The sequence below is a fragment of the Malurus melanocephalus genome, unplaced genomic scaffold, assembly GCF_030028575.1.
Source record: "Malurus melanocephalus ecotype Western Australia unplaced genomic scaffold, MMel_1.1 scaffold_36, whole genome shotgun sequence".
Lineage (NCBI taxonomy): Eukaryota > Metazoa > Chordata > Aves > Passeriformes > Maluridae > Malurus > Malurus melanocephalus.
In genome coordinates, this window is record NW_026623268.1 from 1,708,978 (window position 1) to 1,728,725 (window position 19,748).

General features: G+C 38.5%; 1 protein-coding gene across 1 annotated transcript in view; it reads right to left on the bottom strand.

The window, feature by feature from the left end:
- Positions 1 to 19,748, bottom strand: part of DCBLD2 (discoidin, CUB and LCCL domain containing 2) — a 38,119-nt gene continuing 18,371 nt past the window's right edge. Inside the window, exons 5-17 of the mRNA XM_057364127.1 lie at positions 19,067 to 19,204; positions 17,903 to 17,954; positions 16,401 to 16,473; positions 14,156 to 14,289; positions 13,465 to 13,505; positions 10,677 to 10,892; positions 8,965 to 9,089; positions 5,029 to 5,176; positions 4,448 to 4,618; positions 3,328 to 3,421; positions 2,904 to 2,953; positions 1,939 to 2,076; positions 1 to 812 (exon numbers count right to left, since the gene is read on the bottom strand). Coding sequence (XP_057220110.1) covers positions 370 to 812; positions 1,939 to 2,076; positions 2,904 to 2,953; positions 3,328 to 3,421; positions 4,448 to 4,618; positions 5,029 to 5,176; positions 8,965 to 9,089; positions 10,677 to 10,892; positions 13,465 to 13,505; positions 14,156 to 14,289; positions 16,401 to 16,473; positions 17,903 to 17,954; positions 19,067 to 19,204 — 1,823 coding nt within the window. The 3' untranslated portion in view covers positions 1 to 369. The remainder of the gene's footprint in view (positions 813 to 1,938; positions 2,077 to 2,903; positions 2,954 to 3,327; positions 3,422 to 4,447; positions 4,619 to 5,028; positions 5,177 to 8,964; positions 9,090 to 10,676; positions 10,893 to 13,464; positions 13,506 to 14,155; positions 14,290 to 16,400; positions 16,474 to 17,902; positions 17,955 to 19,066; positions 19,205 to 19,748) is intronic.

The window sequence follows — 19,748 nt, forward strand, 5'->3', positions numbered from 1 at the left end:
TTTYCCCCCAAGAAATAGTACCATTAGGAAGAAACAACTGGTTTTTGTACTTAAACTGTTTCTCCCAATTTATCATTCACATCTATGAATTACTGGAGCTAATCATGAAGAGTTCTTCTCTCATGTCTGACAGACAATTGTACAGTAGTATTAAAAAGTCCACGGGTTTGCAGGAGACAAGCTGTTAATCGTACACACAGTTTAAGGAAAGGCAGAATTGCTGTTTTCCCAGACCTCCAACACCACATCCTTTGGTTCAACATTGTATTACGACTAACAATATCAAAACAATGGAATTTAAACAGTGAAACTGTGAGCTTCATGGAACTGGCTTTTAGAAACAAGCCATCACTCTRCCTTACTCATGAGCTAACTTTGTTCATCCTTACTCCCAGTGGGATGGGCCACGCTCTGAGGCACCTGGTACACGAGCTGGTCAGCACTGCCYRGCCCYRRCTGCCCCTTTGGTATATCGTACAGTGCCTGTGCTGAGGATGCACTGTCTGTCCTGGATAACAGTTTATTACACGTTCCAACCAGGGGAGGAGCTTGATTCCCTGCAGCTTTGAAGGTGGAGATGGAAGGAGCACCCAGAGGTGTGCTGGGATGGCTGGACATGTCCATGATTATGGGAGTGGCGTACTCRGGTCCAGTTACGGGCAATGGCTCGGCGTAGGCGTGGTAAACTTCTTGGATGGGYGAGTTGTAAGGGTCCAAGTCAGCGTAACTGGCTTCTTTCCCTTCCTCTGGTTTGAAGGTTGACCTCTGGTGAAGCGTGCCCACAATTCCTCCTACCAGAGGCTGAGCATATTCTGTGTTTCAAGCCCCAASAAAACAAAATATAAACACACTTAAGGGATTTTTTTTATAGCACCATCACATTAAATACAACCTGTCAGTAGTTTCACAGAGATCATTATCCTACATCAAACCTAATCTACCACTGCCAATGGCTTTGGAAAAGGATTCCTTTCCATCCAATAGGTAAAGCCATCTGGGATAGCTAAAACATCCATACTTCTCAGGTTCATACTTCTTCCCTGGTAAGCTGCAATTTCCATGCTGTAAATCTGCCTGAAACAAAGCTTATTGRTATGTTCTTCTCTTTAAATTAGATTTAGGTAAGTCATCCTGCCTGGCTTTGGATGAAAAGTGGTCCTTAGGGTGGAGGGTTTGTCTTCTGCATGTAGYCAGCTGAGATGTTTTATCTCAACAGATAATCTGAGTTACAAATGTTGGAGGTAAAAAACCTGATTAGCTGGGTAAAAACAGACAAGCAGCCAAAAGGAGAAMAGTAATTCTGCCTGCAGTGAAGCTSTAACTCCTGCACATCTGCCCAATTYTGYCATCAGCAGGTAAGCACAGAACCAAAGGCACAGTCCGTCACCAGGGAAAGGGCACGTGCCACTATCCATAAATCCTCCTGTTCCAGATCACAAGTATGATTCAACCCATATAGTAAGGGTAGAGAATCAAAAGCCACATTTCAGATTTCTGCATAAAATTATTGTGATGAAATTATTTCCAGTGCATGAAAATATAACCAAAAGAATTCTTTAACCATTTATGAGGTTTAAGAACAAACAAATGAAGCAACTTTTGCTTACTGCTTTAATATGGGCAAGTGTCTCATCTACAGCACATTGCATGAGTAAACAGACCTGAAAAAGCCTGCATTTTAAGAAATGTGCTTACCTACAGAACTATTCACTTCTCCTCTGTTCCCCACAAAAAACAGGAAGTAACTAAATGTAGCCAGATTCCTGACATTTTTGGGCATGTCACACACACAGATATATATATCTTTATATATAGATATACATAGATAGATAGATAGATAGATAGATAGATAGATAGATAGATAGATAGATAGATAGATAGATAGATAGATAGATAGATAGATAGATAGATATATGTATAACATGGCCCACAAAGTACCTGCAGACTCTGACTGCAACATTGTTGGGACTTCTCTTGGCCTTAGGTGACTGAGTTCACTGCTGCTGTAGCGTACAGGAGTTTCCTCATGTTCTGCTGATTTKGTCGGGAGGAACTGCTTCATTCCTTTCCACCATCCTTCACATGGATTGAAAAARAAAMCARCAAACAAACCATCCAAGATTGTATAAATACTGTGTTTTAATCTACCAAAATATTTTTCACCAGAGCTTGTATTTTTTTGTAGCAGRTAAGTAACTCAGTTACCACTATTTTGAGTAATACTCTTAGACAATAGAGCTGTGAGCTATCAGAAAAAGACATGTAACAAACCAAAGTGAGGCCATTAAAAGGTTTCTTGTCTAAAGGGTAAGGCATAYTTAAGATTGCCAGTGAGCAGGCACATGGATGTGCAAGTTTTCACCAGGAGGCCAGAGAAGGAAGCACAGTCACAGAGCAGTCCCAACCCAACTGCTGCAGCAGCTTCAGAACAATGGCAAGGGGCTGCTTGGTGCAATTATCTCATCTTAAATTTGTGAGGCACAAGATGGCAGAATGGAAAATATACCTATACCCCAGATGCTTACTAGGGCAATGAAGACGTATTTTTGACAGAACTTATACACCAAGATCAAATATTTTTTTCCAGGACAAATAAAGTACCAAAGGAATGGTTATAAATGATTTTTCCCTCATGTTGTGTAATTAGGAGGTTTTATACTTTGTTCACTARAAAAACCCTGAAGCTGTCAACTTTTTCAGATACATGACATTTCCTATTTCTGGAAAACAAGAAATTGGAGATGGAAACATTGCATTTAAGTTTGTCCAGAAAAGAAATTCAGTGTTTGCTATGCCTCCCTCAGATAGCATTAGAAAAGCTTCTGCTGGTGGAAACCATGTTACTGCAATCTGAAATACACATCAAACAAAAAATGAATGGTTACRTAAAACCATTTTGTTACCTGCACGATCCCAGTAAGGTAGATCATATGTGCCCTCAGTTTTTTTCTTGCTGTGAAAAAAAAGAAAAGAAAGGGTTATTTTAGCTAGTCTGCTTATTAAAAGACGCATTAATTAATGCTCAGCAACTATCATCTTGCCTGTAACTGGTCCTCAAATTTAATGTAAAAGCTCCAGTAACCTGGCTTGCCATCACCAGTCTGCTGCTACTGGAGAAACCAGTTTGTAGTCAAAGCACTTCCAATGAAAAGAGTTACAAAAAGCTGTTTTGTCCTTGCTAGTCAAGTGCATATTTTCTCACAAAGAATGCAATTCTTTCCAAAACTGCAGACCTCAGAGTTCCCACAGTGATACATGCAGCATTTCATTCCCACACACCAGGCTACAACATTCATTTAAAGCATTTGCATCCATCTATTCATTTACCGGTTTCTCCAATGCCACGCACAAACTAAGATAAGAATCAGAGTAGTGAAGACCATCACCAGCACTGGAACCAGAACTGCTGCCAATGCCACATCTGAAAGCCATTAAATTAAGTGGTGTCAGACAGAAAGAGCTTCTCATAAATCAGTTTTTGATTTGAAAATTACTTGAGTAAAGCACAGAGTTTTCAYGTTCAGTGTCTATCACAGCAGATCCCCCAGCTAAGCTATTTGGCTGGATGCTCCCACAGTGCAAACTTCAATTAACATCTGGCTCTTCTACAAGCATGCACAGCTAGTGGTTTTGCAGGGATTTTCATCATAATCAACCAGTTTGGTTCGATATATGATTTTTCCGTTACAACAATGTATTTTATTATTTATGCAGAAAATCCATTAGTGCAACCACTCAAGTTTGAACCTCCTTTAAGAAGTAAATTCCACAGTACCTTAACAGTTAATCCAAATCAGCCTGTGCTGGGTCTGCGTGTGATCCTGTCCCCTGCCATCCAAAGGACACTTCAGCAGTGCCCACATCTGCAGTGACCTTGCTCCCTTTTCTGATCATTTTCTTCAATAAATGAAATGATTATGCCAGGTGACATTTTTTGAATTTCATGTCAACAAGACCCTTCCAGTAAAGATCTGTTATGTCAAAGGTGTTTTGTTCTAAGAAATTATTAAATAAAGCAGTTACACCTAATTAATTCAGAAGGGAAGTCCAAGTTTGTCTCCTTCTGGCAAAATTTCCGTGATTAAAAGCTGAATGCAGTTTGAACAAGTTCTGGAAGATGGAATTTATACATAGAGGAAATATATATATTGTATATACATTTATATCTATTACTTGGCAGATTGGTTCTGATTCTGCATGCAGTATGCAACTGTACATTTTTTATCATATGTGTATTTAATAACTGGTAAACTGTAACTGGTAAACTGGTAAACTGGTAAACTAATAACTGGTAAACTAATAACTGGTAAAATAACTAGAAATAAAATATTGATAATTTGGTGTAATAAATTACGTTTTGAGAAAATTTCAATTCAGAAAGCACACTCACTATATGCCAAAGCACTAGAAGGCATTCCAAGCCCTTCTACTGTTCAACTGTGGATACCTTTGGTTACRCTTGGAGTCACTGTAGTGTTTTTTATTTCAGGTGTGAAAGTTGTTTTATCTGTCTGCAGCGARGTCTTCACTGAATGAATGAAGTCATCCATGAAGTCAGCATTCTTCTTGTCATTCTTGTTCTGAGGTGGTGGTGGCARTGTGATTTTAGGAGCACGACCTTCAAAAGAAAAGAATTGATAAGGTAAATTCTTTGAAGTGTTAGTTTCCCATGTCTCCTTTTCAACAGAACAGCTGTAACAGTTTGCTATAAAGCTTTTGTTCACGTCATATAATGAGGAAGCCCCCCACKAATCAATGACATGGAAAGCAAGTGATTGGCGTCTTTTGACACRCTTATTTTATAAATTATCTTGTGTACACCTAAATTCAGCATTTTCCTGGTTGAATGTAATAACTTTTGGAGAAATTCAGAAGTACCAATTAAAGAAGGATTATGCAGTCAAAAAGTACTTCAGTCTCATTGAAAAAATATACCCATGATATAACTTTTAAGCTTAATAATTTCACTTGCAACCTTAATAGTTTTACTTTTTATATTGCACAGTTAGAAGTTTTCAGTTGTCTTACCTATACTAAACTGACATCCTAGCAACTCTACTTTCATTGCAATTTTCTGATGCCATTTTAAGGGGTTAATCCTAAAAAAGCGTGCAATAATAGGTGGAATGAAATTATTGCGAACTTCCTGGTACAATTCAGTATTCCCTTGAAATATCTAGAAAAGAAGAAAAAAAAAGAAAGAGAAATATTATATCCTACAACAGCAATTAAGCAACTACTACCAATTTTGATGTTTCATTTAGGAAGAATAAGCCGTGTAGGATCCTATTCACCCCAGAACAGGGCTGCTGCCTGCACATCTCCACTCCCTTAGCCCCATGACATTTAAAACKAAATAAAGAAAGGTTTCTTTGTTGCAGCTATATAGTTTAAAGGTACATTGTAACATCCTACTGATGCTCCCCAGGCAGTGCCTGCTGTTGCACAAATCTCACGTTTATGACACTGAGTAATTCCACCCTGGTCCTTTTTGGTGTTTTGCACTTACTTTTCAAAGATACGTGAACAGCAAGGAGTTGTGACACTGTGCAAGTAGGAATTAAGTGGTGCTTTCACAGAGCTCAGCAGTTCAGCACAGGCTGTTTGAGGATGTTATTCATTAGAAAGCACTGGGAGGCACCCTCAGGTATGGAACTACACTGTCCTCTCGTGGCTGCTGCCTCCAAGTGCTCAGCCACAACAAAATAAATTCGGGTTCAGAATGTGGAAGTTCTCCTCAGTCTCACACTGAACTGTGAGGTTTTGCAAGAGAAAGGCACAGACTTTGTGTGAAGGACGAGCTCAAGCTGCTCCTTCACTGCCATCCTTGCCCACAAAGAACTCACCAAAATGTCACAATACAGAGCGAGTCTGGTTGAAGTGTAAAAGCAGTGAGCAGAGTCACTGCAAGACGAAATGTAAGCACACTGACAAATTTATAGCTGGCCATGGGTTTTTCACCCCCCAAGCTGCTTAAAACAATTCATCCCCTTGGCCCAGCACCCCAAGCCTCCCTCTCCTTTAGGTGTGGCACCCTGTCTTTTGGTAGGATGTGAGCTGTCCCTCCACATCAGTGCACAGCAGTGGGGCTTTGGCTCTGCACATGCAGCTCTGTGGTGCTGCTGCAACAAAGGTCACCACTGAGGTGACAGTAAATGAGTTCTCATCTTGAAAGCATTGATACAGATACTGCAAATCATGTTGGACAGAGTGCAGGACAGAATCATGGCACTTGCCTGGAAAAAAAATCAATATTACAAGGAGTTTTCTGCTCACTCACAGCCTTTGGTAATCAATAAAGCACTCTGACATTCTTAGGGACAAGCATTCCATTGTGTAATAGCTGATGTGCAATGTGGAGTCAAGAGATTTCCCACATCAAGAGATGTGGAGTCAAGCACATTTCTGATCAATGCAAATCACTTCTATTTGAACCCTGATATAGAAGAGATTTCTGTATTGCACTCCTGAGTTTAAGTTTTTGTAACAAAATGACTAGATCATCCCTAGAGGTATTAAATAAAACTAACTATTCRAAAGACAAAAGAAGTCCCTGCTTTGAATTTAAGCTTATTGTTCTTAAATATGCTTAGCAACAAATGAAGACAGAGTAAATACAGGGGCAAGCCTATAGCGTCMATTTGGAAATAAATTAATAATACCAAGTAGTCAGGTCCTGTGTCCACAGTAGACTGGGTTCCAATTTATAGCCACTTTTCCCTCACTCTATAAGTTCTTTTTTTCTTAAGATGATAGGCTTGTAGATCTCATGAAAGTATTATTTGTTTTGGTAAGGATGCAAGTGAGAAGCAAACTACAGAGGAGATTTCAGGAGGGGATGCACCCAGCCTGAACTGCTGTATCCCTGCTTGCGCTGAGCCTGCCAGAGCCCAGAGCCAAAAGAAGGCACACCTGGCTGCTCAAACAACACTTGCAGAAGTCACAGATTAGGGACACACATGAAAGTCAAGTTTCATGTCAGGTTTCTGAGCATGTAACAGCAAGGGAAAAAAGGATCAGTAATAACTATCACCGTATAGAAAGAGTAACAACAAAGATCTTTATACCAGGCATTTATCAGTCAAGCTTTTGATGTCCAGTGTTACTACTTAACTTTAGCTGCAGATCCATATTTTTTGTTACTCTAWTTTTTTCCTTATAAAATAATTTGCTTCTGAGCTCAATACAGTATTTTTTAATGAGAAATCACTTTCATATTCTTTTTATTATCACATTCTTTCCATTTCCCTCTGTGCTGTTAAACAAAGCTCATCCAACACTACAACTCTGATTTGGCTTTTATTTTCCCCAATTCAACCATTTCTCTCTTTTTATCATATATGAAARAACTTTTCTTGTGTACTGCCAGATCTCTAAAAGGTATTTGCAAAGAGGACTACAGGAAAAGTTTGGAAAAGCTTCTAGTCTCCTGAACAACGTTAGGAATTTCAAACATGTTTCAGAAAAAAAACAGGGAATAGCACCTCCTGGTTGGTCTGGTGTGCAATTATGGACAGCTCAAAGGGAGAAGCCTGCAAGCAGATAAATCCAAGAGCAAATCTGAATCAAGTGAGGTGATGGCAGACAAGAGAGAAAATCTGCTATTTTGAACTAAACTGAACCATTTTTCCTGTCATGTAACAATAGCTGCCGGTTCCTGGGTACATATGACCCTTCATGCCCTGTCTGTTAATGTCACAGAGAGTGCAAAGAAAGATCTCTTGTGTGTATTTTCAAGCTCCCCAATTTGTTTCATTTCATGAGCATGCAAGAGGAACAATAAGGTGAAATTCAAGGCAATAGCTACAAAGGTTTTCTAAGAAAATTATCACTGAAGCCTAAATCCAGGCAGCTCTCTAACCGAGATCTTATTTTATGGCCAGAAGAGGGCACTCAAAACTAGAAAAGTATCTGGGATKTTTTCCTGTCATTTTTCTTGAATACTTCACACCAACAGTCACTTTAGTTCACGTGTAGGCTCAGACCTGACAGTAAATTCTTCTCCTGTCTTTCAAGAAAGTTTCCTACTGCAATTATTTTCAGTGTTCAAAAATCTCTTAATTTCACAAACTTCAGCCTTTTACCTCATCAACAGGATGCTACATCCTACCTTGAAACATTTTTAACCCAGGGTAAAGAGAAGACCAAGGACAGCCGAAGAGTGACCATACCTAAAATCTATTGCTAAAGACCTATGAGACTACCAGTTACAGCTACATGTGTATGTAATACCACAGGCCAATACAGCTAAGGTGAATTACATCCTAGGTTTTTAAGAAAAAATAAAAAAGGAAACTCTAGTTCCAGTCACACTACTAAGAATCCTGTCATTTCTTTAAGAAAATCTGATTTGTACCACTGAGAAGACACGAATTTTCTCATTTTTACCGACTATTACTGTAGGGCTGTAAACACTGGTAAAATAAAGGCATCTTGTAGCTAACATTAGGGACTTCTACTGTGTGGCAATAACATCTGCAATCTGAACATACCCCTCTGCAAGGACTGTTCCCTTATATAAAAAACTTAACAGTATGTCGTTAAAAATTAAGATTTACAGGAACATTATGAAGCATAAGAAATTATACAACCTATAACATCTATTCTGTAACCACAAGAGGATAAGAAAGTAAAGCTWAATTTTGAAACATAYAACCTATTTTWAAAGAAATATAATTATTCTTGGAGWAACACAGTACCAGACTGCCTATCACTGGTAACAGAAGTTTCTTGTATAGAATATTCCMACCCCAAATAGTAATAAAAATATCTGAATTTTAGAACTGCTCCAATCCTTACATATTTGCATACTGTCATATTTTCTTCTGCATATAAGCTGTTTGTTATTTAAAATAACACTGAAAAGGAAAGTTATTTAATGATTCCTCACCATACCAAAATGAGTTGTATTTACAATTGTKAAATCTCCATAGAACATACCTAGAAAGCATGTGGTATTTTTACCTTATCTTTATCCATGCCAGGTTCTCTGTACACTGTCCATTTCTGTGCATCATCACTGTATAAAATTCTGTAGGCTGACACATAGTAGTAGTGCTCTGCTAAAGTTGATCCAGTAGTTATAATACCTGTGAAAATTGAGGTGCCCAGTTAAGACAAAAAACTGGCACCACTTTCCAAAAATGAACAGATCTGTTTTTGAATCCAGAATTGTTGCATAATTGAGAATCTTCCAGTTAGTTTCAAGAAGTTTATCCAAAGTGCCAGGGTCTGAAACTTCCACAGTGACTGAAACTTAGTAATAATTTTACTCACTTTGTTTCTAAATTTCCATCTATAACCTTGCTAAGCCCTTTTCCCTCATTTCTTAACAGAAACAGCCCCTTCACTGGACCACAGCCCACTCCTGTCTCCAGCTGCTGACAAAGCTCTCCTCTGCTCTGCTACTGAAAAYCTAAAGGCACCATTGAAAGAACTGCAGCTTCCTACAGCTGACACTGCAGTGCTGCACAACAACTCACACAAACAGGAAAGCTGKTTTGGAAAAGCTTATTAGCACAGGAATTAGAGGAGCAATGTGAAATCCAAATAGTCCCCAGGGAGGTAATAACAAAGGCCAGTGGTAAACCCAAGTTGTTTAATGACAGGAAGCCAAGCTGCTGATAGCAGGGGATGGAGCTGAGGTTACAGAGACCAACTCAGGCATTGTGGAAAGAGGCAAACACAAACTGATCAGRGGAGGATGTTTCACAATTGCCTTARAGCCCCCCCAACTCTATGAYKCACTCCACCTAAATCCAATTAATTTTTCATTTACATGACATGACAAAGATGCCCAGTAACAACAGCAAATCACCTCTGAACGATTAAACCTGTAAACCCTAACACTGGAACTGAAGATAAAACAGCAGCACTCCTGCTAACCTGGAGATTAAAATGTCACCAACTCCTCATGAAGACTGAACCCAAAAATACCCACACCTCAGTGTTTCACTACTCAGAATGGGTCGCACTGGGGACAATGGGAATTGGAAACTATGAGCTGGCTGCTCAGCTTTTAGAACAGAAACCATCCAGAGCAGCCTGGGAACCTCCAGCTGTCCCCCAAATCAGCACAACTGCTCAAAGCACCCCCTCTGTGAAGAAGCAGGGACTGACCCTAGCCTGGCTGCCTAAACCTGCACTGTTTGCTGAGGGGAGGGCCCAGCAGAAACCACTGAGGGGCTGAAGTTCCCAGCTCTGGGCCAAGCCCCACCTGAGGTGAGGAGGTAAAGGGGAGGTTGCCAGCTGCTCTCTGTGTCTGCTGCTTCCTCACACTGCACTGGAACTGCTCCTATCCCTGCTCTTGGACTCACTGSAGCCACAACAGGAACAACCTAGGAACACAAGTCAGTTCACCTGCATCACAGGTAACAGTGGGCTGAGCTCACTGGATTTTGACCTGCCCCTCCAAGGAGACAATTAGCAGGAAAAGGGAAGCATCAAGGATCCAGTAAAAGCTCAGAAAACACTTCAACAAATTCTGATGTAAGAGAGGTCTTCTACTATTAAACTACATCTCTTCAGCTCCAGACTCTATTAGCTGGAACATGGAACCAACYAAAGTGCAATGGCAATTAAGATCTGAGCTTTATCTAAGGCCCAGCACTGGAAAAAAGGATGTCTTTAACCAAACTTCTTRAATGCTGCTGAGAAGCTATATCAGATTCACTTACCTGTTATTTTCTTTTCTTTATTCAARTCAATCTGCAACCACTGATGTTCATCACTGATAAGAGCAGCCCAAGGAGGTCCAACCCTTTTTAGTCGGGCATTTTCAGGTTTCCAAATGTTTACTTGTCCTGTTTGGTTAGGCCACTCAAAAACAGATGATGATGTGATATGGGAATCAGGAATCACCCCAGATTCCATCCCCAGTGTGCCATAGCAACCTGAACAATAGAAAAGGTGAGGAATGAAAATGAGAACTTAAGTTACACACTGCTTGGATTTTAAGACTTTACATGCAAATATTAAATTGCCATCTAAATTTATTCTGTAACAACAACACCAACAAAACACACAGCCCTCTGCTTTCTAACAGGGATGCTGGAACTAAATTAGTCATGACAATGCCATGACTTATGCCTCTTCCAAAGTAACGTGGTTATTCTCTCAGTCACTACTCACACAGAGCACTCAGTGAAAAGCACTGGAGAACTTTCATGGTTTAAGAGTAGCCATGGTTGACACAGAAATGGGATAAAGACGACTGGTTCATTTGTCCCTTTTTTTGTGTCTATACAAGTTCTTGGGTTTTTAAACCAGCCCCAGTATCATGACGTTAATTTGAACAAAACTAAATACTTCCTTGAAATTAGCATTTTTCTGGTCATCATTTTTACTAAATGTTTCTTTCCATGTTGCATTCTGCCACTGGCTAAAAAACATCTCCTAAAATCAGGGCTTGTTCTGTAATACTAATAGCTTTCCCCTTTCACATGCACAGTCCCCACAAGTATCAGCAGAGAGCAATCTTTGTCTTCAGTCAGGCAGGCTGACAACCCAGCCTAGTTTCCCTTCTCCTGTGAACTCCCCCTCTCCCTACCAAGGTGAGCACTCATCCCTCAAGGGAGATGCAAGTGGCAAAGCCCATGTGTGMCTGGATCCCACAGAAAGCCTTGCCATGTCCTGTGAGATGGCACTGACTATTTATTGTCTCTGCTGGGTGTACTTCACCTGCCACAGCACAGGATCACTTCACTAAGGGAATCTTTCCCTCACCTATTRTTTTCATTTAACATGGTGCCACTTKGAAGCAGAAATGCCTCAGYCTCTACATACYKGATACATTTCACTTTTTGCTCTGTGATGCTTCAGGTAATTTCTATCAAATCTCRAAGTTAGGCAGCTCTTTCTCTGCCCTGACCACACCTCTAGCATTCATTACACACTCCTCTATTGCACACCAAGTCATGACACCAACTACTACAGCAGGAACACACTAGGACTTCCACCACAGTCTGAGAAACCTCATTTGGGCATATCAGCATACTGCAAACAGGAGTTTTCTTTTTCCCTCACCTAACTCYTAGGCCACCCAACTACAGGCATTTAAATCTAGACCTGCATTCTGTCTCTAGCTTATTCAACAATTTCTCACGTGTCATTGAAATCCACAGACTCTAGATCAGCATTTTCTCCTATCACTTCCAATTTCCAGGCCAACTAATTACTTTCATACACACTATCACATCACATTCCAAAAGACAAAAACCCAGCAAACCCTGCCTGGATCACTGTGTTTAGTATTCTTTATGCATAAGGACACCAGACATGTAATTCCTTCTTTCAGCTCTTGCAGAGGGCTGGGAGAAAACTCGTTTTAATATTATGTGCATTATATTTTCTAATCTTTGCTTGTTTATACATTTCCATCACCAAACACTCCTGCCCATCAGATTCCCGTCTTTATATTCCCATTCACTGTTCCTTTTATTCATGCATCAGGAAAAGTATTTGTTTACTTTTGAGGACTATGTGCATGATTTCTCCCCCCTTTTATCTTTTTAATTTTATCCCTATGGAAAACAGACGTGATGGCTTTATGGTTTTTACATTGTTATTAAAACAGTCAAGGAGACTAAGAAAGGCCACTGTCTTGGGTTTTTAAACCAGCCCCAGTATCACAACATTAATTTGAACAAAACCAAAGCATGTAGGGAACATGTAATAATCCTGGCCTTGAGTTCAAATACTTCCTTGAAATTATTTCCAACAGTTATTTCCAACATCCACTCAAAGATGGCATTTAAAGTGACTTACAGAAAAACTAACTTCCACTTAGAAAACTACTGCTAATTAATTCGAAAAACAGGTAAGTTAGAAAGTAAAAACATGCAAAGCAGTAAAGCTTCAAAAAGAGTCAATGCTTGTTACACCAATCATCAGCCTGGTAGACATGCAGAAAACAAAACAGAGAAGCCAAAAAAGGACACAACTAAGACATAGAGCAAGGCCCAAAATGCCTTTCCAGAGCAAGAGAGAAAGACATTTATCACACAGAAAAGAGAGATTAAAAAAGCAAAAGGGGGTGCACAAAGGTGAGGAATCATTTTGASATTTCTTCTAGCTTTCTAAACAGACAACCAGGAAAGTGTAAGGAGTAAACCTGGAAGAAAACTAGAATACACAATTTTTACAAATAAAGAGCAACTCTCAAGTGTCCAGCTGTGCTTTAGCAGCGTGTTTAAAGTATGACAGTTAAGGCACTTTAAACTAGACTGCAATCAGGTACATAACCTGTAAGAATTTTTCTGCAGGTAAGCAAGGCTTAAACATCACTGTACCTATAAATTAATCATCAAGTTGAGATAGACAGCTAAAAAAATACACATTATTGAGGTATGCACTAAAAAAAGTCTCACAAATGAGAACAAAAATTAAGAAATCAAATACCTGCACTCTTATTTCTATTTACAAATATTTCATGAAAGTATTAACATGTAATTCGATAATGCTTACCACTCGTCTTAAAGGTGAAGAGACTTGTAGATAAGGGTCCCCTGCAGAGAACAAAAGATGATGTTTTGCAGTACCCAGTGAGGAAAATTGAAACAAACTGCCTTCAATTCATTTTTATTGTGTGACTGCTTGCCACTGAAACCTAGGCACATATGCCTGAACAAGAACTCAATGAGTAACACATCCTGTCACCAAGTTGCAGCATTTTCAGCACAAACACCTTCTTAACTGAAATCCAGTCAGGAGATGCTGGATTAAAGACTTTCAAACAAACATCAACCCAGCAAAATGCAAGACTGCATTAAAATGCTTTCCTTTCAAATTAACCTCATCATAATAATACAAGTCAATCTCCTGTGGTTACTTTCATTCCTGGGACTTGAGATACAATGACAAGCTACACTATCTTCCCTGCAACTGAAAAGCTGACATTAAATTACTGTTTTTCCACAGACCACTAGGAATTTATGACCAAGAAGACAAAAACTCCTTGCAGAATTTGGAAAATGAGTATTTCTGGTCTAGAGATTAAAGATATCTGGTAGAACAATTACACTACAGCAGAAGTGTGAGAAACTGAAGAGAAGAGAACCTGTCCAGGAAATACATAACTTCACTAGCTGAAATTAATCCTGCAGTGAGACACTACCAAGATCTAAAGTGATAAAGAAATGATACGAAGTACACTTACACTTTTGAGGTGACATTGTTAGCCAAGGAGCCYTCATAGTAAGGAATGCCCTTGCTGATGACAACGTTAATTTGACCACCCAGAGTATTTGACACAACGCCTGCGTGAACACCAGCCATACAAAGTGATGATGACTGGAAGAACAGAGGGAAAGAAAAATTTAATACTGAGTGAATAAATTGAACAMCACATTATACATGCTACATTGTCCAGTTGCAGTCTTTGTTATTATTACATTAAAATACAATTCTTARTTAGCTTATCTTGGTTATTCAGAAACCACTCTATTTATTATTGAACTTGTAAAAATACAGAAAGAAGGTCCTACATTTCACTGTGTCCTTGCCCCCTGTAACTGTTGTAATTAAATAACCTCAAACCAAGGTGAATCAGCCTGAAAAAAACAGACAGCAGGCTCAGCCTATAATAAATTGTTACACAACAGAAGTTGAAGATGTAAATACATAAAAAAATTTTAAGAGAAAGCCCATTGAAAGCATGTTTATTTATTTTCTCACAATTATGGAGTGATGCACTGCAGATTTTGTAGCTTTTAGCCAAAGGCTTGTATTTTTTATCTTAACTCATGGTTAAACCATCCAGCAGTCTGATCCATAACAAGTCAATTAGCTGTGTTCTACAAGTCAGTAGAGATCAGTAACAAAAACTGGTTTTGCAGGGTATCATGTTCTTGCYTTCCCTCCCTGGATGACAGGATCTGCTAACAAATGTCACAGTGACAGTTCCCTGGCTTGCAGGCTGCCTGTGCCACAGTGAGAAGGACTCATCACACCAGGTCCTTCAGGCACTGCACAGAGTGAACTCATAAGGTCTGGAATGAAGATTGCTCCCCTTCCCATTAAAGTAAGAGCACAGGATTCTGCAGGAGATGCAGCTCTCTCCTCCCAGCTCACCAGAAGGTGTCAGCAACRAGAACTCAAAGCCCTCAAGGACTATGGACATTAGGGTCACACAGAATAGAAAAAAGATTTTGTGTATTTTTTAAAGCAGCAACCAGTTCCTGTACATTTCAAAGAGATGCGTGAGAAACCTCTACCTGAAACTTGGTTTAATGTCCTGGACAATTTCATTTCTTTCCACACAGCCTGATTCCTGGGAAATTCTCTGCCTTTTCTGAGTGATAAGGTRTACAAAAAGAAAGTCATGGGGCATTTATTTCCTTAAGTTTCCTTAGGTTTCCTTTTCCTCCATAGAAAACTATTATTTTGGGAAAAAAACTCCCAGCAAGAAGAACTCCTACAGATGCTGCAAATATGTGAGGCAGAGAACCAATTTTATCTCATTATTAGCTAGAAAAATTACCTTGCAGCCATTTAGTGAGGACTCACTGTAGACCAGAACATATAGCACAATTACATAATGATATTTTTATCATGTGGGTWGATTGTTTAGGCAAGTAGCCTAGGATTTATAAATAGTTGGGARAAGAAAACCAGACAGGCATACTTTAGGTTCATATTTAATACCAAAATCTTTGATCAATAACGTTTTTACATTGTCTTTCCTATGTGCTAGCTCTAAGGGCTTATTAAAAAACTATTCTAAGATAAAAAAACAGATTTCATGTAATTTTTAGCAGATTGCTAGCTAAATTATAAACACTTAAAAATAAACAAAGCAAACATCCTCCCATGCTATGGCAAGTTMATTAACTGACCTGCAAAKGCTTACATTAGAATAGCATAAGTTTTTGCAGTGTTTTAAGTAAATAGTATATTAGGAATTTACAAAACTACTGSCACAGTATTAACTCTGTTTTGCAAATTATTTTATAGATGCTGAGCATAAGCAGTATTTCATCCTCAAGTGTAACAAAAATTAAGATAACCACTGAGAYACTGCTGAGAGAGGCATTACAGTGTCAAAAACAAGAGGGCATCATTGAAAGAATTGGTCCTTTCTTTATAAATCTCAATTTCCCAACCTGAGAAAATCAACAAAAACAAAAAGGAAGTAGAAAAAAAACCCCAGTCTTCTGATTGATCCACCCTTCTCTACAGGCCTTACAAAAATATTTGAGACTCCACTCCTTCACTTCATGGAGATGGCAACATCTGAAGCACCTGCCATTTAGCACTAAAAATGAGTACCATGTTATTCACTTTTCAGAGGTACAAATCCCAGCATCCAAGAAGCCAAACTAATGGCAACAAGTGTAACTGACTTTCATTACCCTCCACGTGTTTTGCCTAAATTCACTTAAGCCCGTGATGTTTTTACTTACATCTCTGTATCCATGAGGAATAGTGCCTGAAATATGAGCAAAAGGAATCACACATCCAGCWGGGCAATACTTACTGGAAGAGAACAAAATATCAAATCAGGATATGCATGCACCTACAGCTCTCTTAATCTTATAAAACAGTTATTATGCCTGTGATTTAGAACACCCTGCTAATCATCTATCGGTATGTAATGGTATCTCCCAATGAAAGATCTATCAAATCAGACAAAAATTAGTCACAATTAGAGACCTCTTTTGGAACTTGGGAAAATGAGGGAAAAATGCAAACGTTGCACTTTGAAACATTTTCATGTAAACCACAGGAGAATGTATATTTGAAGAAGTTTCTAAAAGTCTCTGCTGAAAGTATAGTTCCAGTCTCAATATGATGAACTAATAAAGCCAACATTTCATAATATAAATACGACTAGACTCCTGTAAATTCAAAGTCATACAAATAATAATATTAATGAATTATAATTTATAAACTAGAGACCTAAAGTAAAAAGGTTTCCCATCTTTAAATAAAACACCTGAAAAGTAATGCTATTTTATAACAGCTTTTGACAATGCTTTGATCATAAAAAACTGGCCCAATTACCACTAGCTCATGAAAAGCAAGAGGTAAGATACCAGCACCTCTGGAGCAAACTTGTGTTCATGTTTTAAGGCCATTTCATACTGCACACATGAAAATTATTACATCTTCAAGAGCTAAAAGTTAAGTGTTGTAAACTCATTTAGATTTTCACCACAGTACGGCAACAGCTGAAGCAACCTTGTAGGTTCCATGAAAACTGTGGGATTCAGAGACTTTGTCTCTCAACTCATACATGTTGAGTAAGGTCAGAATCTACAATTAGAGYCCTATTGTGGAACTTGGGAAAATGAATGCAAAGTTGCACTTTGAAAAGTTTCACTATGCTAGGGCTTAAGTTTGCCAAAAAGTAAACTCAGATACCTCACAACAGTCTGCAGATTTAAACATCATTCTTGCTTTAGATGGAAATAGAGAAGGAGAAAACAGGGAAATTACACATTTCCCCCATCAAAATGTCCAGCATTCTGTGTCTCCACAGAACCTCATTAATGAGCACTAAACTGTGAAATGAGTTTGCAATTTTGAACAGATTTCATCATTTAGTGCTCCTTAGYTAACTGCAATACAAATTTCAGTAATTAATTTGTGTACCTGCTGTAATGTTTATAAAAGCAATATTCTTACTATAGAAATAGGATATCAGCTCCTATGTGTTAGTGCAAATTAACGAGGTTCTACTGTATACTGCATGTAAATAACACAAAAGGGAGAAACAGCAGGAGGGAAGGAGGAGTGCAGATGTCAAAATTCTTCAGCTCTACCCTAATTAGTTTGTGTGTCAAGTTCTCTGGATGGCCAGAGCTTTCAAGCTGTGTCAGATGGAAGTAACAAAGCRAAGTAGAAACATTAAAATTACTTCATTAAAGAGACTGGGAGGGAAATAGGTAAAAATCAGTCTTACTTGAATTCTGGTTCGGAAAAGTGACTTGCATTGTCTAAACAGGTAATTAAGTCTGGAAAGAAAAAATGTTAGGTCAAGAGGATGATAAAGACAACAAGTTTGATTATGCTTTTTAAAGTGCACAAAACCATACATTAGAGCCTCTGAGGCTTAAGAAATGAATGAAAAAAACCACATTCCTACTAAATTTTCTTGCAATACAGATTTTGTATTACAGTAGAACCTTGCTAATTTGTCTGAGTAACTGGGAAATCTACTGTGAATATGACAAAAGGAGACATACTACAAAAATTCATTTTCTGTGCAGCTTAATTTTATTTTATAGTTAAACTTCAGAGATAAATCAGAAACAGAAACATGCTCTTTTCACAAAATGGTTCTGCAGTGTTGAACCCAAGCACCAGAGACAACAAATGTCAGAGTGCCACGTTATTGGCATCCATGACTGATAACACAAATTTCATGCCTCTGTCTGCTGTGTATCAATACATCCAGTCCAAAATACAGACAGGAAAGCATCAAAACCACTAAAAAATTAAAAATTGAAATTCTTTATCTGTTCTTTTTACAGTAACTTCCAGATAGGGATTTTGCCTTCTGAAGCAGTTGCTGGTGCTCCTTCATTTCCTTGCGGACCTTTACAATGAGCAGGAGGAAATGCAACAAAAATACAGCAACCTCTTTCAGAAGCCTAAAGTATCCAAAACCATGGGAAAAAATGAAGAAAAAGACAAAAAAACTAGTCACCTGATTACATAATTAAAGAGCTGAAGGAGTACAGGATGCTGCTACTGAAACAAAAATTTCCACTAGGTTAGTCTGTATAAAATATATACAGTTTGGTAAGAAAACTTGTTAGCTATTGGCCACCTTGACTACTGCCTGAAAAAATGCATTTTGTCCTGAATCTGAGGCAGTTCTTTCATTTATAACATATGTTCTTCCTCTACTATTCAAGGTAAACTTTGATAGCATTTCTTTAAAACTACAGCAACTTTTAGGTACCAGGCAATCTAATTTCCTACACAGAAGTACCTTGAAAAGTGTACTAAATTTCAGGAAATTAATTTATGAGAATGTGAGAGTAAATTAATTAGTTCTGTTTTTTTGCTAGACAGCTCTAATTTTGCCAGCGAAGAAAAATTCCCAAATAGTTATAAATACCTGACTTGTCAGTGGTTGAATAAGCCGCAAGAAAGCCACGGCCAGAAGTGTGAATTCCACTCATGAACTGTACTGTGACTTCATTACTTTTTGAAGTAATTAAACCATCTATTTGAAAGTCAAACCCACAGTATTTTCCTGTGGAGAGAAGRAAGAGAATAAATATTGACCCAAACCAACAAATGTAATAAGCATCTTACTCAATTTCCAGCCTCTTATTTAATTTGCAGTGTAGGGTCACACTACTTTTGGCATATATTCAAAAGCAAACACAAGGCATGACCCTAAATAATGTGGTTGTGTCTATTTAAAACAAATGGCAGAGTGTGAGTTCCACATTTGTTTTGTCACTGTCAAYAGGTGAAAGGCTCTCACACCCCTAACACTCCCATTCATCTCCAGCCATGCACAACCTTCACATTTAGAGCTTCAAGGAACGTGAGGAATCTCTCAAGTTAGGACAGAAAATGCTGAGAAGCATCTACAGAAGGAATTGAGAAACAAGCCCTCCTTTTCTCTCAGCTCCTGGAACACTTCTTCCTCATAGACTCTTTCATGGTTTCTCTCAAGTACTTCTTTAAATTCTGGACAATAGCAGACACAACTCACTGCATTTCAGCAGTATCATATCATATCATATCATATCATATCATATCATATCATATCATATCATATCATATCA